This window comes from Sabethes cyaneus, chromosome 2 (assembly GCF_943734655.1).
Source record: "Sabethes cyaneus chromosome 2, idSabCyanKW18_F2, whole genome shotgun sequence".
Taxonomy (NCBI): Eukaryota; Metazoa; Arthropoda; class Insecta; order Diptera; family Culicidae; genus Sabethes; species Sabethes cyaneus.
Genome location: NC_071354.1, coordinates 52,294,812 through 52,318,093, shown reverse-complemented (window position 1 = coordinate 52,318,093; position 23,282 = coordinate 52,294,812). Strand labels below are relative to the sequence as shown.

General features: G+C 38.9%; 1 protein-coding gene across 6 annotated transcripts in view; it reads left to right on the top strand.

Moving 5' to 3' along the window:
• The window catches only part of LOC128737965 (A-kinase anchor protein 9), a 69,195-nt gene that overhangs the window by 29,262 nt on the left and 16,651 nt on the right, over nucleotides 1-23,282 (top strand). For 5 of the 6 annotated variants that reach the window (XM_053832753.1, XM_053832756.1, XM_053832759.1 and 2 more), the window contains 4 exons: nucleotides 17,269-17,394; nucleotides 17,461-18,552; nucleotides 18,887-19,054; nucleotides 19,505-19,564. In XM_053832753.1, coding sequence (XP_053688728.1) covers nucleotides 17,269-17,394; nucleotides 17,461-18,552; nucleotides 18,887-19,054; nucleotides 19,505-19,564 — 1,446 coding nt within the window. The remainder of the gene's footprint in view (nucleotides 1-17,268; nucleotides 17,395-17,460; nucleotides 18,553-18,886; nucleotides 19,055-19,504; nucleotides 19,565-23,282) is intronic. The other variant, XM_053832754.1, reaches the window with a different exon arrangement.

Genomic DNA, 23,282 nt, shown 5'->3' with positions numbered 1-23,282 from the left:
TTAAATAGTCAAATAAATTTCACTCTAAAGACCTAAGGGTAGAAAAACTTCCGGCGCATTCTGGGATTATAAGAGTTTCCTTTCATGTAATAATGTATTGTAATCCACGTGGTGGTTTGTTTGTTTGAAGAGTGCACCATAAATATTGTTTCAGTCCTTCAGGAGTTCCTGCTAGGGATTCTGGTTGACTACTCCATCCTTCAGTTTTCCGCTCATATTTTGCCCCTGTATTGCAACCGCCCTTCAATTTATCATATAATGCATATAATGAATTTATCACATAATATACAGTAAAATGGAATAAATATGGATAAAAATAGAACCAACCAGCAGTCCTATGAATCAAATATAGGTAGATGCGTCATTTGAGTTTCCATCACTATGTCTAATCTATTAAATTAGGTACTAAAAAATTGTACGGTCAATGTTTCCACTGTACAGTATGTTTTGAAGAGCTGGAACGAAACAAATAATTAATATAATATATGTTAGGGCTTACCTATCAACAAGGTAGACCGGATCAGCCATCTGCATAAAACCATAATTTTGAGATCAGGCAGCTGGGAACCACGCAGCATCGTGCCTCCTAGCTTAGCTACTCAACCTTAAGAAAAGAGCATTAAAGGGTATGACCACGTGGAGGCGCTAGGTAGATTGGGATAACTAGAGCTATGTTGGACGCATCTTCATTGCCTTCCCTATTTCATAATTTTTTTCTAAACTGTTAGTTGTTTATGTCCACTTTAACAAAAATGTTAGCTGGTATACTGTAGAATGCGACGAGTTTTGCAGTACTGTAAGCTTCTAAAATCGCCTATTTGTCATCTACTGAAACTTTACATTTATTTGGCTGAGCATTGACATTTTTAATAAGGTATGGTGCGGGTCAAATCAGATCGCCCATGAATGCCGCGGGCCGCAATAATCTCTGGCCATTCTTGTGCATAACCAAAAGTAAAATATGCGACAACAAAAACCATTTTCTAGGAACCACCACAAGATATAAACCAGAAAACATTCAGATTCACAACATGCAAAAATTTCTCATAAGTCCACCATCTTTCAAATCAGTCCGCGGGCCACGAATCATCTCGAAGGGCCCCATGCGGCCCGCGGACCGCAGTTTGGCCATCACTGACTTAGAACATAATGAAAATGTCCTTTCGATGCACCAGCATGAAATATTTTCGTTTAGAGAGACAAGCGTAAATAATTTCAAGGTGGGCAATACTCAGTGCTGATTATTAAATATCCATCTCCAACTACCATAGACGCATTTACTGGCCTACCTACCTTCTTGTTAAATCTTAAATCATAATTTGTCGAATAGTTTATGTGGTTAGGTAGTAGATTTTTTGCTCAATCCAGTGTTATTATTATATAAATCATTCTAACTTGTACGGCATCATCCTCAAAACTTGACATTCTCAGCTGTATTTTATTAGAAGGCCGTGCATTGAGAGAGTGCTGATGAAATTGCTCACTTGGTTTGCACAATCGTAAACCTACTGAATATAGAACTGCTTAATTTAGAACTTTTGTTATGTTTCGCTTATATTATTCCAGTAGCTTGTATGGGTTATAGGGTATGAATAGGTACTATCTTTTTTGCGATAAACACTAACAATGGTTAGTTATTATTCATAGCTGATATTGATTTGAAAAAGTCCTTGTCTGAACAAGCTGCTTTTTGTTGCTTTTGTTATCTGACTTAACAGCCCCATGTTGTGCTGTTGCAGTCCCTATAACTTTTCGTCACAGCAGTTTAGCTGCGGAAGCTTATCAGTCCTAAACTAAACACTAATAAAAATTCTGTTGTCTCACTATTCATCCATGATGAGAATGAGATACCAGCCGATGAGAACAGTATGAATTGTTCTAAACAAAATGTACTAGAATCGGAGTGCGCCGTCTACTTGCGCATGTGCAGTTCACTATTGATGCCTGCTGTGGGAAGGAGGAAAGGAGTACCGGCTTCGAACCGGACCAGTATTTTTAGATTCAATTCAATTCTGTCAGTTAGGATTTGAATGGTACCGGCGGTGGATGTGTGTCGATCGAGGGTCACTGTTTGTTTTTCATTTTCGGTTGGAATTGTTGACCCATGTTGGCGCCGTGCCATGCGATAACCGTTAGCTGCGTTGAAGACAGCATAAAATTGAGTGGTCCAAAGGGGAACGAAATCCGCTAATCCTTAGTGGGATTATTTAATTCTACGCACAGCATCAGTTGCTGTATCAGTGTATGAAAACAATCGGAATCAAATGTAGTGTTGAAAAAAAAATTGCGTGGTTTACAGTTGTAACAGAAAAGGTGCCTGTGAAGAAAATGCTTTTATTTCTGTTTTAAATGTGTTTTATTAATAGACGGAAAAGTGTGTTTTTGCGGATTTAATCACTTTATACCACATGTGGGGGATTCATTTGAGAACGACGAAACATTTTGGCACTTTTGCTTTACTTTCATTTTGTTTTGGCTGTTAAAATACTCCTAGGAGAAAGGTTAGTAGTAGCAAGTTTGATTTTAGAGCACTGTATAATAATATAGATACAGTTGATTAAATATCCTGTTTCGATGCTTGTATACCAAACAAAAGAGGCATTGTGTGAAATATTTGTGTATGAAACTATTTTTGAGTTGAAGTGTGTATTTGTTTATGAACGGTTTTTATCACACTTCGTTTGTTTATTAATAAATAAATGTTTTTTGATCATATCTACATACGTCAACGAAAATAATCAAGATAATATATAAACCTATGGTAACTCAACATCAAAGGCAAAGATAGGAATATGGCACGATCATTTCGTCGATTTTGATTCATTTTACTGTACCGTTTCAACCAAGTAGAACTTGGAAAAGTTTTATATGGTAGTATTTGTAAATCTATTACTCTAGGTCTAGATATTGAACGCTTATTTGTCAAACTCTAAGAATGGAGCATCATCACGACAATTTTAAGTTTAAAATTATGCTTTGCTCACCCTGCATATGTTTGTTCGCAGCCGTAAAGTGATTTCCAAGGGAACGTCTTTTACGAGACTTTAATGTTGATGGAGTGAAAATGAAAATGTGCGCGAAAACAGTGAATTGAAACTGTCAGCGTTCGTTTACCAATGGCCGGTATACTTTTGGCTAAACTGCGTTGTAGCGGCCTTTTCATTATTAAAAAACGAATGTCATTAAAACGTTCTTAAAAAATCGAAACGTTTTTTTTTTTTCGGTTGAATTCTACTATTTGTTTTATTCTGACAGCTACACATAAAGTTACGAGTTTTCTTTCGCTAATTTTTGTATGCTACTAAAACGCTCCACAAAAAACTTTGTCTTTTCATTCAAAATTCAAATTTAATTTAATTTAATAGGAATCAGTCCCGGCGTAGTGGTTAGCATTCACGCCTCTCACGCCGAGGGCCGGGGTTCAAATCCCAACCCCGCAGAAGTCACGAATTACTCAAGCTGGTTAAAGCTTTTCGTTACGCCTTTGTAGTCGGCCGTTCTTCAGTTCTGTAATCCTTACCATCTCTCGTAGGTGTCTGCAAACAGCTTATTATTTGTTTAATCATTAATTGCTCAGTGTGAACTCCTAATGTTCTTTATTTAGTAAAAAATCACCATAATTCACTCATTTAGTGAAAATTTCGCCATACTTACTTCCCTCAATTTTGGATGGCAGATGCAAGCAGTAAGAATTTCTTGCATAACTTTTCGAAAGAATTCAGGGTGGCCACTCAGTCGGGAAAATCGGGAAAACCGGGAAAAAGTCGGGAATCACTAACAGTCGGGAAAAAACCGGGAAAAAGCCGGGAATTTCACAAATAAACCGGGAAATAGCCGCCTGAGAAGTTTTTTTTTTCAATAGCTGCATTTTTTCAATCAAAATCTCCAAGGAGCCTTTCGGGTTTTTTTTCATCTCGCCACTTCAGTTTGACTTCAGCTCAGTTCATTCGCAACTTCTACGGAATTGTGATTTGAACCCGAACCTCCCTCCACTATCCTCTTGGTCCGATTAACAGCGTCCAATTGACCAAAGTGCGTTAGTTCGGCTGGTCAATACTTACTTAGTTTACTCACGAGTTAGATCGACACCAAACTAGCAAATGGCACCTTCACTAGTCATTCACCGAGCGGAAAACAAAATACTGTACTGGTCACTAAAGGATTTTGACATATATAAAATCAACACTTTGCATAACTTCAGTTTTTTTTCACTAGAAGAGTGATATAGAAAACTATTTTCCAATAAAAATAGGTTACACGTACTTGAATGAACATTTCAATGATGAATGAATCATTACTTAAAAATTGTTTCTCCCAGTACCAGACACTTAACAGAAATCATAAAATAAACCAATTAAGGACTTTTTTTTAATATTTTTGTCAAAATAATATTTCAATGTCAATTAATATTTTGTCAAAATGTTTAAAATCTCTTATTGCTTGCATACTTGTTGACTAAAGATTGCCTTGAATAAAAATCAACAGTTTGTTATACTCTATATTGATGCTCTTCTGTTTTCTATGAGAAATTGATCATCAACAGGTTTCCTTATTTTCTCATATTTAAGATAACCGGTTCGGGATAACTAATGTTTTCTTTCTTCTCATTCTTTGTTTTTGCAAAATCTTGATCAAGATTTTCAAGAATCTTCAAGAATTTGACTCAACCAAGTAAAACATTTTGCTGTTCGGTATTGGGGGACGGCTCGGTTTCTGGTACTAGGTGACGGAAATCGCGGAGTACAATCTGCATTTTTTAAGGAATTAAACATCTTTGGGGAAAAATGAACAATGGAGCTTAGAAAATATTTAATGAAAGATATTTTATGGATGAAAAACGAAATTTTGTCTGACCGAATAATGCAGTAATGCTGATCCGAAAATTAGCCGAAACAAAACAATTCGATCGGCGGTAGATAAAAACAAACAAATTTCTGTATTCATGGAGGAATCTGATATATAAAAACACATATGCTAATCTTTTCCAAATTTATACTCAAGATTTCAAACATCTAGTTATTGCAATTTTGATTCAAGAATTATTCTAGACAGTAGAACTTGTGAATGTTATGGTTTGAACATTCTTTTTACTATCTTAAGATAAAATATAATCCTTAAAGCATGAGTTTCTAATACGCATTTTGTTAACCTTCCGTTACTCGCGCTGTTGTATTTTGTACAACACTTGTAGATTTTTGGATGCCATTTTGTTTCAAAGTAACAGATCGATATCAAACCAATGTGTATTCTTCAATAAACTTATTATTATCAAAATGACATATTTATGTAATACATTAATGCTTTAAACATTCAGAAAAATAGATCAGCATAAACCGAAATCGCAGAAACGATGCAAGCGACGTGTGAGGAGTACCGGAAATGGTCTACTGGAATTTTCTCTCGTTTCTTCTTAACGGAAAATAGTTGCTGTATGCAGCAAAATTATTCAGTAGTTAATGATCATTCCGAAGGTGTACAAAAGTTCGCAATTTCGTTACTGCACGGCGCTAGTGTATGGGTCAGCTTTCTGAATGTGTTGTATCTACGGAATCTATTTATTCGCAAGGTCTTGCTTTCAGAAAATGTTTTAGTGTACCAAAAACGCTACGCAGATGAACGGAAGTTTTAAATTTTCACTTTTAAATAATCACTATGTATTATTACTGTGCAAAAAACTTTCTTTTGGGCAGGAATGTCCCAAGCGAATCAAAACACCCCATCAGCCCTACTTTTTAAGCTGCCAACAGCAGAAATTATTTCATCCTATGTTTTATGTGTAAAATATTTAAGATAATATGATAACTACTAGAAAAAAAATCTATTTAATAGAATATTACATCGTTTAGGAATGATAAAATGATCTTTCCTAATGCAACAACCTGTATATGGCTGCAATTGTAGGATGTACAATTTACAGCGTATTTGAGCGCCGTCTGGGGTCAAACTTATAAAATATTATCCCCCAAAGGAAACGTATTGACCTACTGATTAACTTTGCTGAAGACAGTAGTTTTCTATATAGCCAGGATTCCGAGATATTCCGAGATAAAAAGAGTTGTACAAAATACAATGTGCGAGTATCCGTGTTACAAAAGTTGGCGCGAGTAACGGAAGGTTAAGATTCCATCTGTTTTATATGATGCATCTTGCCATTTAAAACGGGCAATAACAAGGGGAAAATATATTCGAACATTGGATTGCGAGAAGCAAACTAACAGTGATAAAAAATTGTGCTATAGACTCCTAATTAAATTAATCCTATTGAGGGTACAATCTAGTTCCATCCTGTCCGACGTAATAAACATTTGATGATTTATTATAAACCATTCGGACTTAAATTGGAGTTAATAGGCCGTATGAATAAAACAGTTTGCTTTGTTTTTCCCGTGTAAATCGTATGGGAGAGTTTGCTCTAACTCTTTTATGCATACGGCCTAATGGTACGTGCCCCACCCCAGTGTGGGATGGAATGTGGACAGGCCAGTAATTAACCTTCTAACGGGCAACATAGAAAAAACAATGTGATCAAGCTAATGATATTTTTTCATGAAATTTAACTCAAAGTTTGATTTTCATGAAAAAATATTTATCCAGAGAAGTGCCAGAAAACGAATAGTCTAACTTCTTTTTTCATTTTTCGTATCTAACGCTCAACCCAGATATTTGTTCAATTCAGATATATTACAAAATTGAAATAAATCATTAATGAGTGATTTATCATAGAAAAAAATTAAGGTCAATCAATTTTGCTCTAGATGACCTTTTTCTTCAAACGTAAGAAAGGGAAAATTCGCGGAACATTTTTTTGCAATTTAACTGAATTCTTGTTTTTCAAAAACATCAACATATTAATTTCAAAACAAATTTCATGTGTAGCTCATGATATTACACGTCACAAAATTTAGGTTTTCTTGCCCCAGGAACTGATCCCTAGCCAAATCATACATTTTCTCACAAACTTATCCGCTAAAATAAACTTGCATCCCCTAGGAACCATCCCGCGAGTAGGAACTTTGAAGAACTTGACCGCCGATCATTGGTTGAAAACGACTTTCGTCAGCACCCAGTCGTACAACTTACATGCCCGAATTCTGGCCATTTGCTCGGTACTACCTGTAGCCTTCCATATTCGCCGCACAGTGTAGTAGTTATCTTCAGTTTTTTCTCCAAATCAATCTGAGATATTGGGATTAGCCTCAACTTTACCCGATGACGATCAAGGGTTTCACTCCGACGTTTGGTTTGCACTTTGCGGGCAGTCGTGAGAATTTTCTAACATATTTTGTTAAAAAGTTTTTAATTACTCACGCCACTATACCTTTGGGATAATCCAGCAGTTTTGCCTGCTCCCGAGTTGACGCCGACGGATTTTGGAGTTGACTGTGTCAATTATTTTTATTGTCTCCTCTTGCATGATAAATATTTCGGAACCACATTAGTTTTAGACTACAAAAAATATAAACCAAGCAGAACTGTTTACAAGCAACATAACGCAGTCAAAAACTTGCATATCCGTCTGAGAGCACCGCTATCGCCAAAATGAATTGCCCCATTTCTAAACGATCTAAGGTTAATTTATTTAAATTAAACAATTATCTTTATCAAGAAATCAAAACGGTTTCTCAAACGGTCAAACAATTTTAAAATAATCCGACCAGTTGAAAAAAATTTCGGTCGGGAAAATCATACATAAACCGGGAAAAAGTCGGGAAAAAACCGGGAATTTGAAATTTGAAATTGAGTGGCCACCCTGAAAGAACCTAAGTAACAATGAGAGATTGTCTGTTCTCTTTCATTTATCACGACGGTGCAACTGCACTGTAACACATCAGCTTTATATGAATCGATTGATTGATTGCGTCACCAGTTAGCTAACCGTTAAGACGATTTAAGTTATATTTCATTTAAGTCGCCGCAATAATCGGAACAGAGGGACACCAAAGAGAGTCTTTCATTGTTACCTAGGTCATATAGAAAAGTTACGCGAAATTTGAATAGAAAAGCTACGCGAAATTTTCGCGGTGCACCTTGCATTATGGTAAGATTCGGACAGGAAAAGCTTGTTACAGACAAATTAGGCCATTGCAAATTATTTTTAAAGTTTTTGCCACCCCCCTAAAAATGGGGCGTAATTAGTTGGACAAGAGTAGTAGTGTTAACGCTTCTAGTACGAAAAAAAAGTGAAAGTTCGAATGGTTTTGGTAGGTTTTCGCGTGGAAAACAACAACAACGTATGTATGAACAGCAAGAATTGATTATATTTTTACGAATAAACGTGAGGTGAAAACGTTCAGTGTTCTTTTAATTTTTTCAGCCTTCCTATCCTTTGCTATTTTGCGTGTTTGCTCTAACAGCCTTTGTCTTAACTTGTTTTACTCTTGTTTTGCTGCCAAATTTTAGTTTCGTTTAAACTTCTTCCTGTTGTTTACAGTTTCGCATTATTTCTTCTATTTGCCCTTCAGAATTGACTAATGTTCAATAGACCCGGGTATTGGCCATATTCATTCCTTGGGAACCAGTGACAGTGTCGCCATTGTCATTGTACTACCACGTATGGATTTTTTTTGCAAAAGTGCGTAGAAAAGTCCGGATAAACACCCGGATTCCTATCGTTAGTGTTTGCAGTTTTTTTAGTTTGTATTTAAACATTTGGCTTCTGTGATTGATTGAATGCAATAAAATAGTCTTCACAAATTTCTCCAAACTAAAATACGTGTCCTATTTGGCTAGAAACCTTATTTATGCAGCATGATGGAATAAAATGAAATTTATTTCATTTCTGCATTTTATGAGGAATCCGAAAGAGTGCTGAGTGCATTCATCGTCAGCGTTAGCGCGAAAACATGAGGAAATTGCCACGATTGAAATGCTGCTCCTATTGACAGGCAACCTGATATATCACAAGTGGATGGCAATAAAAACCTCTCGGAGGATTTCAACCCACATTTGAACTCCATCGTCTCGTATACGTCGTCACGAGCTCTTTTGCCACTTCCTATTTACATTTGGTTTCACAAAACTGTTGAGTGTTGATCATTGACCTTCTAGCCGCTTTCACTGGGGTACGATGCCATTGTAAAATCCGACATCAAAATATGTAGTTTCTCACATTTCGACTTATGTGCGTGCTATTTTTAAGACTTTCGCCCAAAATTTATCTTGCTTCTTCACGTCTACGCTTTTCACTTCCGCCTTCGGAGAAGAGGATGCTGTGCCTGGTTGCTGGCTGGCTGGCTGGCTGTGACCGGAGAGTATTTCGACGCGGGGTGGGCCATCAACTCCTATCGTATTGGAAAAGCGTTAAAACAGCACGCAATCATGGCAAAGGACGTGACAACAGTGACAGCCGCTCGTTCCAGTCGTTCCGTTCGCGAAGCATGGGAACCATCAATTTTTATTTGTTTGTTTCCCGGCTGGCGACGGCGGCCGGCGGTGCCAATGATGCTGCCTCGAAGACAGCAGTTCAGTTCTATAATTAACTATTCGTTGTCAGCTGGGCGCACGAGTGATAACGGGGATGATTGTATGGAAGATGGCTGATGATAGTGATAATTAAATTGCTCGAAACATTACTTATACGACTACTTTTGTGTAGCCTGCGTCTCGTGCGTATTTTAATTTTGTTATGAAAACGTTAAGGCACCACCTCCTTCCATTTCATTTGCCAGAATGAATTCTGGTATAATTTATGCTATGGATGAAAAGCCTGAAGGTTTCTTTAATTACATGGCTTTTGCAGAGCTACTGATTGTACATTCAATAGTCTGTCTTGTGTCTCCAAGTTTAAGAAAGGGGTTAAAACCAATTTTGCTGTCAAAAGACTTCATAAAGACAGAAGATTTTCCGTGTGCAGTCGTCTCCACAATCAACAACGATTTACTTCTGAGCAGGAAACGGGCCGCCTTTATTCGTTTATTTTTGCATCGTTTCTTAGCGAGCATAATCCCGCCCGTACCCGTATATTATGCTGCCGTCAAGCGGATGTTTCGTATTTCCCATCTACGCACGCCGTCCGTCATTTTTCATGCGCTGCAAGCATGGGCATTTCCAGCAAAAAACCGCCAAAAACGTAAGTCTAGTGCCTGCAACATATGTGATTTTTCTTGTCATTACAGAGAGCGTCGAGTTAAGCAACATGCTCGTTTTTCCCCCCAAGAACATGCCACCGCGCTTTACACTGAAGCTTACTGTGAATGCGGCGTATAAACAAAGATTAATTCGATACGCTTTGTTTAACCGTCCGCCCTATCTGTGCATTATGCTGATGCTGGGCTGGGATGCAGTTGACTTGCCTGCTTGATCTAGCAAAGCGAACTATAAATAGGAGTCAACAAACTCGTACATGTGTGTAAAAATAAGCCATGCTTTCTGGGCTAGCAGTGCGTACATTTACTTATTTTGCGTTCATTATTTTGATAAATTGCTCGAATGCATTGAAGAGTCGGTAGAAGTTTGTTAATGAAAATTACTGATTCTCAAATTGATGAATTACTTTTCTCAAATCACAAGTATACTGTGTTCAGACTTATATGAAATATTGGTATATTTTGAAAAACAAATTGGTGTAAGCAATTTACTCTTTGGCAGCCGGAAGTAAACGAACGTATTCTAGCAACATAACACAAAGCAAGAACGTGGGGGCGATAGGTTTAATTGAAATGATGTAATTAAATAAAGATATCAAAAGTGACATGCTCATTTACCGTCACTTTTGCTGCTTGAACTACATCTAATTAACAATAATTCACCCTATTATATTCATCTCAACGACCTTAATTCATCCGAATGTATTTTTATGCGGGTTGGCAAATCGATCCGTAATGTAGTTGTTACTGTCGATAAAGCTGTCTAATAATTAATCTATTTTTCACTTAAATTTAATAATATTTAGAAGTAGGATTAAGCCGAAAATTTTTTCTCATTTACTCATATTTGAGAATCTGCTAAAGATCTGCTTGGATTCTTTTGATTATTTGATTATCATCTACAATGTTTTAACTTGAGTATAGCTGCTGTATTGTCGTCGTTATCGAGCCAATACCATATTTCTATCAAATTGAGTGCTCTTGAAGGACCAAAAATGTACGAATTACGCCTAAATTTGCGGTGCAGTTTCATTCAAATAGACAAGTAAACACATTCGGTCTTAACTGTCTAAACTATTGCTCAAGAGTTGATCCTTCCTTATCCGCAGACTTCGTAGCCGGATATGAGAGTACATGACAATTACCCAGCAAACATTTTCGTACATATATCAAAGTAACAAATATGATATATGTACCGATATATATCCAGAAAAATCGCATTAGATGCATGAAACCAGCATATGCGTACTGTTTTGGAGCCGATATACGTACTGCAAATTATATGAAAGCAATTCACATTCATAAGTATTTGTATACGATGCAATCCGACTCAACATGATTAGTTCCATAATGCTATACAATTCTGTGACGAAAATCGTATGTGAATCAGTAACTATCATTTTGTACGACTAAATGTAAACTAGGGTGCGCATTATTAAGCTTTGTGTGCGATTTCGAGTTTGTTTAGCGATATTTAAGATGATTTTCACACATTATTATACGATTTGTGGTTTGCTGGGTACAGGGCTAGTGCAATGGTCTTACTGACTCTATCTAGCAAGGGCATGGTGTGTTGCTATCTCTTTCCCATGTAGGAGTGAAGAGAGCAACTTTTAAACGGTCCTCGGTAAAGGGGAATTCCCAGCAAATTTTTTGGTTCTTGTCAAAATTAACATTTTGGTACCTATGCGTGGGACATCGAAAATGTATGAATTTGACAGCCACTTCACCCCGTAGCTATCTAGCAAGCACTGCCTAGCCAAGATGCCACCGATGCTATTCATATTTTACCAGATCTACTAATTTATCCGTAGTTCTATGATTTATGATTCGGATTTATGAATTTTTTACGGACCTATGGAACAACTAATTTGATCTACGGCATAATAAACATTACGGCAAAAAGTCACGCAGTGAATACTGCTTCGGAGTCTTTATTTATTTATTAACTTTTTCTTTAAGCACCGATATGAAAGTTTCTTATAGAATTCTATTGAAAGAAAATAAAAACGACTAGAATAGTAAACAGGATTTACCTTAATGAGTAGTGTATTTAGAGGGACAATTTAATGCTGTCAATACGAATTTACGTTTTTCACTTTAACTGAGTAAAGATGTTGAAAATAGGATAGCGTTCTGCTATGGAAATGTGACGGAAAGACAACAAAAAATGATGGAAAGTTGACGAGCTAGTTTAGGGCAAACAGAACGGAAAACTAAAAATGTTTAATAACTCTGTATTGACGTATCGACTGAGTTTTGACCATATGCGTAAAAGGATTTTTTTTTTTCATCAAAAGAGGTCCTCTATCACCCCCTGAAATATCTGCACTAAGCTCTCGAGCAAGGTTTTAGAGCAAATTGAAAACAAAATTTGATATATTGATGTAACGGATTTTGAATACTCGGTGTGATTTCATTTTGGTCGACTTAGCGGTTAAAATATCAAAATTGACTGCAAAAATTCCACGCCGTGAAATTAAATTGAATACTACTTTTGCTATCAAAAATATCAAACAGAATACTAATCCTGCTGTTACACAAAAGGACAGCGAATTCTTCTCCTCTGTTGGGTACTCTTACCACTGCGTCCAATATTTTGAACTATTGTGGTATGCCCCGTTTTATTGTTTTACTATACGCTTCAAGCTTACCTATCACTTATTGAGGAAGTGACAGGCTGGTAGCTGGAGCGAGATATGTGCCAATCAGGGATGACTAGCTTTATGAACGTAGTACCCTGACCGGCGACGCCAACCAGATCTCCCCTTTTTGAGATACTGCAGTCTGCGTACTATTTGTGCTCCACGATTGCAGAGCAAGTGTTCCGAGGTTAAATATCATCTTGTATGAAAATGAGATTCCGAAGATGATATTTACTCGGACAATATCCTGTCGCAAGACCGGTAAGCTTGCTGAGATCTCTCTTATTGAGACTCAGCAACTTTTGAGTAACCTAGGGGTGGATACTCCACGTTATATATTTATTTAGATTGTCTGAGCGATTGTACAGCCATCCTACTGGCCATAACTGTTCGGCTCTCCTTTTGTTTCAGCCCACCCTCTCAGCCGCACACAGTCAGAGATCAGGCAGAGTGAATCTCGACCCGTGAGTAGAAAGTTTTGGGGCCACATCTTCGTTTGTCGACTCACAACGAGTCGGCGTGTTGAGGATAGACGAGCATCAGGACTGAACCCCTGCTAGCGCATCGTTCAAGTCCTGCTCCTCCCCTACTCTACTCTCCACCTCATTCGTTTCTTTGTTTTTTGGCAGAGAGAGCTTGCACGGTAAGAAATCGTCTACAGCATCAGTGACCGGCTTGATGCAGCAAGGGCAAATTGCTGTGGAGGGCGCCCTGGTACTCCACAGGCTCCGTTGCGGCGAGAGAATTTATAGAACCCCCTCCACCATTCATCCCTCAGCACGGGTTGCGTCACACCTTGGATTAGGGGTTAATCCATTCAAGTTTTTACATACTAGCCGTGGATAACAGCTATTACATCCATCTCCTTTAGGGGCTTTGGACCCTCTGCTTTGGTTCCTGGCAGTCAAGAGAACCGTCCTGCAGGCGAAGAGTTTACACTTCAGCTTTCGCATGAGTGCCCCCTTCTCTGTCCGCATACGACCCTAGTTTCCACTGGTTGTCCGATTTTCACTAAGGAACGTATCCCGGATGGTACCACGAGATAGGAGTTGCTGAATAAGAGGCTGTGGAACCTCATGGTGGTTCTGGAGCGCATTATTCAACCATTTACCATCCAAAGGACAGCGAATAGACCACAAAAAGACCATGATGACGCGGCAAAAAGACAGTGAATAGACGACAGAAAAAGCACAAAAAGACAATACATAACGACAAATAAATAGATACAGAAAAGGCGAAGAAGAGAAAATAAAATGACGGCAAGACAGCGACATAAATGCTAAAAGACTACAAATGACGTCAAAAAGACGTCATCAAGAGCAATCAAAAGCGCCATGAAAGATGAACGAAAAACGACTAATAGACGTTAAAAAGATAAAAAAAAGAACAAGAAGACGACAGCAAAAGGCGACACAAGCGCTCTTGTGGGCATTCATAAAGCTTAGAATGGTACTTGGGAATTCACTTAACGAAAAAGATGCAACTTCAAGACAAGACGGTAAAGCTAAACGACGAAAAATGAAATACCCAAAAACAAAGACAAAAGGCGAATGATGAAAGATCAAAAAATAATATCGAGAGTAAACGTCCTTGATGTGATGATGATCATCATAATACATTTGAGATATGACTGAAATTATTCAAGAACGCTTACTTTCGATTTTCTTTCTTGATCTTTCATCACATTCATCTTTCCGTCTTTCCGTCTTTCATTTTTCATTTTTCACTTTTTGATTTTTCCGCCTGATGTACTGATTTGACTTTTATTTGTTACTAGCTGACCCGACCAACTTCGTATTGCCACAAATTAAACTGTGTTGTACATAAATCATGTACCTTTGTCACAGTCTCGAGTTTTGCAAGTTTCTGAGGAGTTCAACCTTAGATGAATCCTTTTGGCAGTTACGTAACTATGAAAGCATCCCCGGTAACATCACCAATGCTATTCAAATGCAAGCCAATAGGCATTTAAGTCGCCTTAAATGCTACTTAAATGCTATTTTGGCAAAATATACAGCTACTTTACTGCTAACCTTCTTATAGTGCTGACGAATGACGATGCTAATTTGCAGCTAATTACCGACACGAAGAATTTGAATAGAATTTTGGATGCCAATTTACAACGCCTATGCAGTCAAAAAGCAAGTATACAACAACGTGCAGCATAAAATGCTAGATTTGTTAATGCTATGGCTATGTTAATGGCTGATTTGTTAATGCTTATTGGTTACCTGGGATGGGTAGTTTAATATGCAAATTTGCAATTTTTCCTCACAGTAAAGTAGAAAATAACTCCTCTCATTGCTTAGCCAGAAAGTGGATAGCAATATTCGCCATGATTGTACAACATTTCGCTGAATACCATTAAGCGGAATGTTCCATTTCACGGAAAACTTTTTCGTGGAAAGTACCATCTCGCAGGGGTAATCCTCTCCTTACTCGCTGTCGCTCGTTCGGACCCAACTGAAAGAAAATTAATAGAAGTCAGTAGACCTAGGCAAACAAATAAATGTAGACTGTGGTGATTTCTGCGGGGAGGGTTGTATGGGAGCCCCCCCTCCTAAACAATGGAGGGGTGCTAGTTCATCATAGCAAAAGTTCTTGCCTCCGAAAATCGCCACATGCCAAACTTGGTTCCATTTGCTTGATTGGTTCTCGAGTTATGAGGAGATTTATATTTCATTTGTATGGGAACCCCCCACCCTCTTCAAAGGGGGAGGGGTCATAATTCACCACAGAAAAAATTTTTGCCCCCTAGCATGCCAAATTTGGTTCCAATTGCTTGATTAGTTCTCGAGTTATCTCTAACTATCATAAAAACCTTGCCTGGTCCCAAAAACCCCTACATGCAAATTTTCACGCCGATCGGTTTAGTAGTTTTCGATTCTATAAGGAACATACCGACAGACCGGCAGACAGACAGAAATCCATTTTTATAGATATAGATGTGAATTCTGTCGCTTTCTGGTTGTTTTTTGGGTGTCTTTTTAACGTCTGCTGGTAGCGAAAAAAAGCAGATTTTTGCAATCACGCAAAAAAATTAAAATATTTAGCAATTTTTACTTGAAGTTTAATCGTGAAACCCGAATCTATTCTTGCTCTTCATACATACGTTATTATTTTCCATGCAAAAATCTTCCAAAATAGAGTCAAAATCGAAAAAAAAAATGTTTTATCGATTTTCGAAAATTACATACTTCCGCTTTCGTTTCGTACTAAAAGTGTTAACACTTCGTAAACTCTTTTTTCGAGTTTGTTAGGCTGTAACACCCACAAACAATAGATTTTAAACAAAAAATTTTTACTCAGGTTTAACAAATTTTTTTTTGCCCCCCGATTTTTAGAGCCGATTTCCAAGGGCGGGGGACAAAAACTTTAAAAATAATTTGCAATGGCCTTATTTCTGTAGTATTTTTGCAGACTTTCGTCGTTTTTTTGTCAACTTTCCATCACTTTTTCGTTATCTTTTCACCGCGTTTTCATAGCAGTACGAGCGATATCGTATGTTTGTGTTTATGCTTAAACTTTCATCACGTTTTCGTCGTCTTTACGCCGTGCCGTTCTTTTTTTTTAAACTCTGCAGTTTTCTTGGTTCATCTGAAATTTACAATTTGTAACAGTGCTATTTCTTCGGCGATCAAAAAATACAGATGATAAAACATTTTTTTCGTTAAAATCTGGCGCTGCCGGGTAGGTTGATCGACAATCTGGCACCAAAGCAAGTGTCGCTTCGTCAACCTCTCCTAGCAGCAGCATAATGCAGAATGCAGTTAAAATGCCTATGGGCATTTTAGGCATTATCTTCCAGCTATGAGTCGAATGGTTACAGAATACTTACCCGCGTTTAGGAATTAAATGAATATGCAGGCCCAAACCTATAAAATAATTTTCAAAAATCTCCACGCTACTAAATAATATTTTGAATTGTTGCCATACAATACATACCATACGTTTTATATTCATTTCCGGTAGCGTCACAAAGGCTGTTTCCATATGATATTATACGTGTCTATGGTCTGCTAGGTCATATACTTTCAGTTTGTGTCTCAGTACCTACGTCATATTCTTCAATTAGAAATATAATTTTCTCTAAAACAAAAAACCGACAGCAATATCTTACTATTATTTTAGAGCTCTGCAAATTGACGCTTTTTGAATCATATCTTTGAAAATGTATTGAAATTCAAATGTTTAAACTGTATTTTCGTTTTAAAACATTCAACAAATAGATTCAAATTGTATGTTGAGTTGATAAGATTGACGTGCATCCGAAACATTTGTTAGAAATCACATAATATGTAAATTTCATGTCTGAAATTTTACACCGCAGAATCTCGCAATTTTCCCGTCAATCGACGTGAAATTGCTCGGTACAATCTTGACAGAGATTACGAGTCGTGACTCAACATAGTTATAACACATCCGAAAAATACACCAAAACCCATCAACACATGCAATATACTATCTGTGTTCACATGAACCACTCAGCTTAACGATAACGATTCTCATCGCCCAATACGTATGCTTCTATCTCGCAGGCACTGCTGTCGGACGCTGCCACCGAAGATAGCCATTGGCCTCCGGAGTTGATACTGCTCAGAGAAAAGTTCACTGCCAAAAGTCAGTTGGAAATCGCACAGCTTCAAATCAAACATGAGGAAGAGGTACGGCTGGTGCTGGTGATTTACTCATTTACCGTTACTGAAAACGTTGTTAATCTTTCATTTCAGATGGCCCGCATGAAGGCTGAGTTCGAAAAGCAGTTGCAGTGGAAGCTAAAGCGTCAATCGACGTTTGATTCGGCTCGGGATTTGGACAAGATTATTAGTGAACGGGACAATCTACGGGAGCTATCGGCATCGTTGCGTAGTGCGTTTGGTGCATTTTTGAAATACGTCTCAGGATGTGAGGAGGATCTAAATAGCACAGTTATTGATGAGCTGCACAAACTTGGCATCATACCGGGACTAGTGGAGGATACTTTTGACACTTCAATACTGGACATAAATGCTTCAAATATATCGGCGTGTTCGGCGAAAAAGTTCGTTAAATTTGCCCCGGATGTTTCAGGCTTAAAATCACTAATCGAGGATCCTTCTCTGATTGAGTACATTTCGAAAGATAATGGTGCAGGAGAAGACCCAAATCAGTCGTTGAATCTGGACGAGTGTCTGGATACGCTAAGGTCTCACGCGACTCATATAATGGCGCTTTGGGAAAAGCTACCGAAAAAGCTCGAAATGAAAGACGAAGATGCTGATAAAATTTCAATCAAGAGTGACAGTTGTGAGGAAGAAGACGGTTTAAAACGTGGAACCAGCAAAAAGGAAAATGCAAGCGCTCGTTCGTTTGACGAAAGCCTAGTGCGAACAAGCAAAGCTACTGACAGCCAGCTGACCGCTGTTAGTAGTTTGCCCGCAGATTTGGGTGCACTGCAAACTAACGGAGAGTTGAATATTAAACTGCACGAACTGAAAAACCGCCTTTTGAAGTCGGAAGACGAAAAACGTATTCTCGAAAGTAAACATAACAGTTTGGTAATCGAATTGAACGAAACTAAACAGCACTTAATGGAGCTGAGCAGTCAACGGGTTGAGTTCAGCGAAGGGTATGGAACAAATGCCCTGCTACCCACCGCACAGAGAACCTCAAACAGTTTTGTAGAGCTGCAAGAACGTGCCAAGCATCTTCTGGGCAGCACCTCTCCCGACAATACCCTAGATAATAGTGGTATTCTGTTGCAGTTGGTAGAAGACTTTTGCCGGGAGGGAGAACGGTACATGGAAGATGAAAAACGTGACAAAATGGATCTGCAGGCTCAAGTAAGTATTGACTATTAGTTTATGCATGCTCTAGAAAATTTAAAATAAATCCTCGTTCAATTCATGACGGTGGAACATCAGCGTTCTTTTATGCTGCATACTAATCGCTTGTTGCATACACTCACCCACATAGCAATTGACGAGTGTTCCCCACAGTTGTTCAAGCAGCTTCTTTTCAAATGAGATTTTTTTCTGTTTTCTTTTTTATCATCTGCTGTTATATGCATAAACATGCAAAACGCTGAAACGCGCTTCCATCTGTTTTAATGCTTGTTTTCGATGCGTGCCTGCAACCTTGAACTTCTTCAACCCCACCTTGCCGGCAACGGTCCAGATCGAGGCGGCAGATAAGCAGCTCAAAGCCACCCGCCAGTTCCTGGAGGAGCAGGCAGCCGAACGAGAGCAGGAACGTGACGAGTTTGTGAAAGAGATCGAACGTCTCAAATCACAAATGCGCGACAAAGACAAGGATAAGGTGATCTTTGAACGTGTTACGAAAGAGGTAAGTGATTGGTTTTCTGCATTTGCATTGCACTGTATACAGCGGACTCGGTGAAAGAGCTACTCTCCTAGCAAACTAGATAGAAACAGAGTGAATATAATTAGGAATAACACAGGCACGTAGATTGCAATCGTGATATCAATTCGATTTATCGCCAGCATTATTCAACCACTGCAGCACCGATAGTAGTTGCTTACTAACCAGGACACCTTCTCTTTACTTTGTTTTTCTTCTCTTTCCGTTGAACAAAAAAAAAACAACTCCTGTTGCAAATGCGACTGCAACGTGCTTCCGCTACGTAAATGTGTTTGGTTTTCGATTTCCGCACTCACGCACCACCGATCCGAAATCGTCGCAACGCAACCAAACACCATCCACACCACTCTGATCATCACGAAATTCGAACCGCAATGTATTTTTTATAAATACACATATTTTGTATATTATTAGGATGCAATTTTGTGTGACAGTTGTAGTTGCGATCACGATAATCGGGAGATTATTTCGAAAGTAAGTGTAGTTTTTGTTGTTTTTCTATTGCTATTAGTTTGTTTGTTGGTTGTTGTTGTTGAATGTTGGTGCTGGATACTTGGTGGAGCTTAGCTCTGAGTTATTGTGGTTTCGTAAAAAGATTTGTATGCTAGTTTGGCAATGAATTAATTAAGTTTGGTGTAGAAACGGTGGGTAAAAATCATCTCACAACGTGTACAGTAGCGTTTGCATACTAGTAAAACACTAACAATTCATTTTCCATAAAAAAACGCTAATGTCTGGAATTTATTGAATATTTCGCATGAAGATCATTTTCACAAAGGGCCATTTTTCCGATTATCGTACAGGTGTTGTATGACGGGGCCCAGAAATTTAAGATATTAGTTTGGGGCAGACCAACTACTGTTTGAAAGCTCTATTAAAAAGTAAATAAATAAATAAGGTATTAGTTTTAAAAAATGCCCAAAACAACAAAATCAGTTTTGTCCAATAAAATCTATTCTATTCTTTCATTTTACAACGTCTATGAATATGCGTGCATGTGAGTATGAGTATGAGGTGTATCATCTTAATCTGATCAGTGGAACTATTTAAAAGGTTAACAATTATTAATGTTTAGATAAGTTTAAAGACTTTGTGCTGTTGAAGTACTTCCAATTTATTAAATAGTTTTGATGATGATGAATAATGGTGTAAGAAACATTGGCTCTTTGTTTGGTATTTGCATCACATTTATAAGTATCTAGAGTGGCCTGCAATTCTTTCTCGAAGATTGATGTAGAACCAATTTTCTTTTGTGCTTCACGTTTAGTATAATATCGAATTGGATTGTAAGTAGTAAGAAAAGTGCTTTGTGACTTCGCGCTGCACTATCCCTTCTATTCTGTCAAAACGTCGAAGCTTCCAGACAAATATCATCTAGGGGAATACGTCCTGAGCATTGGGATGACCAAACATAGACAGAAGTAAAAGGAAGTTTGAATCTGGAAAAATTAAATAATTGTAGGATGAAGGACTTGTTTCTACGCGATTAACCAGTTACTCCGGTATTCCGGGTTACAAGGAGCTTTAAAAATTTTATAGAATAGGTGGACCACGTACTTCACAAGAAGACTGGACGCAGGCGGTCACCGATACCGCGCGGTTTTGAAGAATATTATCAGGCGGGTTTCATGAGGGTTCACGCAACTATGCACCAGATTTTCCAAGAAATGTCGGGAGTACAATGCATCACATCTTCATTGGTTTCAAAGCGGCAAGCGATACAGTCGATCGAGACCAGCTATGGCAGATAATGCACGAACACCGTTTTCCGGATAAACTGAGGCGATTGATCAGAGCCACATTATTGGATCGAGCGATGTGTTTCATGCTCATCTCGGGGATACTCTCGAGTCCTTTCGAGACGAGGCGGGGGTTGAGACAAGATGACGGGGTGAGGGGTTGATCCGACTAGCGGGTATCGGAACGAGAGGCACGAATTTCACCAAGGAAAGCCAACTCCTGCGCATTGCAGATGACGTTGCTATCTTAGCCAGGAACTTTGCAATGGTGGAGGCAATCTATGAATCACGAGCTACATACACTGTTTGGAGAGATTCCCATCGTACATCTGGCAAAGGTTGATAGGCTGCGGTGGGCCGGACACGTGGTGAGGATGCTGGACGTCAGCACGACGAAAACAGTTCTCTTCAACAACCCCATCGGCATCAGGAATAAGGGGGTAGTTTGCGATTTCTGAGACGATTGGGAAATTGGCGACGAGTGGCCCACAATCGAGTTGAATGGAGACGACTAGAAATAACACAAGTCACTCCGGCTCTATGATGTTAACGATAACGACGACGACAGTCGACTGGAAATCGGGTTTGAAATCTCCAAAACGTGGAAAAACATCCAGAAAAAGATGCAGTGAACCCAAACTTTCCAGGAGAAAAAGCGCAGCTGGGAAATGTTGGAGTATGAGAATTGGATTAGCTGCTTCGTTCCCAGGAAACTAAAGCTTTACCGGAAACTGACCGTATCCCACAAAAAGCTTTGTACCGCGAGCCGCGATGTATTGGGATGAGGACGGCAAACCTTGACCTTGGCGGACGAAAGGTAGAAACAGCACTTCGATGAACACCTGAATGGCACCCAGGCGGAGATTCATGGGGGGCGGTAAAATGATTTCGACAGTGCGACAAGCCGTTAGGGTGCTAGCCCCAACGATTGGTAAAGTTAAAGAGGTCATCAAGTTCAATTGCTCTACAATGGAACTGACCACTTGGCTGGTGGCTGATTGTAAGAATTTGGGTTGCTGAGCTGCCTATTATTTGCCCGATCCACAAGAAAGGCGCTGGACTATGAGACTATCGTGTGCTCACCGTTCTCAATTCTCAAACCCGTCTATCAGAGTGCTCTGCCAAATAATATTCCTCTGATTATCATCAACTGCGTATTTATTGTGGGATTTTATCCAGCCGGTTTTGTTAAAGGATTGTCAAGAACATACCGCGGCCTCCCAGAAGACCGTGATACGGGATTCCCTCGCACTATTTGTGCGTTGACTTCAAAGCGGTGTATGATACCATCAACCGAAAGGAGCTATCCGGCTTCCCCGGAAAGCTGACCAGATCTACACAGTTAGTGCTGTGCTCGGATTTTGGGTTTATTCGAATTTCACAGATTGCTTCCTCAAGGTGATGGTCTCTGATGATAGCTGCTCAACATAGCGGTAAAACCAGCGGATATCAACACGAGAGATACGATCTTCAACAAGTACTCGCAGTTTTCGAGAGAAAAGTGCCAAGATCGATCTTCGGCGGCCTATTATAGGAGAATGAAGTGTAGAGGCGGAATATGAACCATGAGCTCGTGCAACCTCACGGCTAACCCACTATAAATTCAAAAGGTGACACCAGCTGGACGGGTGCCATGGGCAAGGCATGTTGCAAGAATGCCAGACAATTACTCTGCGAAGATGGTGTTTGCCTTAAATCTGATAGGAACAAGACGACCTGAAGCGCTGCGAGCAAGGTGGTTAGTGCAGTTGGAGAGAGATCTGGTGGCGAGTACACGGTATCCAAGGAATTGGCGAGCGGCAGTTCACAACCGGGTTAATTGGAGGAATTTTGTCCATCAAGCTATGCCTTAGGACGGTAAGCTAAATTAATTAAGGAATCAGATTAGATTTGAAATTAACCACAATTTGGATATGAAATTGGACTTGAAAATGGTCTTGAAATCGGACTTAAAAATGGACTTGACATTGAAATTGAACTTGAATTCTAATCGAACCTTACACTAACGCAGCCAATTCTTGAAGGCATCCTGGAAAATGACGATTACTTGTATCAATCATTTTGCTTGTCAACGGCCAGGCCAACTGCGCAGCATGTACCGCAGAGAGAATTCCAAGGAATCAAGTGGAACCAGAAAAAATACCTAATTCCATTAAGCTCCTTGAAATCAAGGGGAAGGAAGAAAGCGTGGACCTCCCGTACCAAACGCTTCCCGTATACATAGATAATGATTTATTTACAATCGTTGGGAGTATCTTTGCTAATAAAGGTTAAGTGATACTCCGGACCCTCAGGGATGAACTAATGGCATTTAGACCAGAAGCCAGGCTGCAATTGGCCAAGGATATAGCGCCTTATTTCGCTCTCTAAAAATAGATTAAATCATTTTCAAAGTTTTTGTCACCCCCCCCCCTTGGCTTGAAAAATCGTGGGGGGGGGGGGGAACAAAAAAA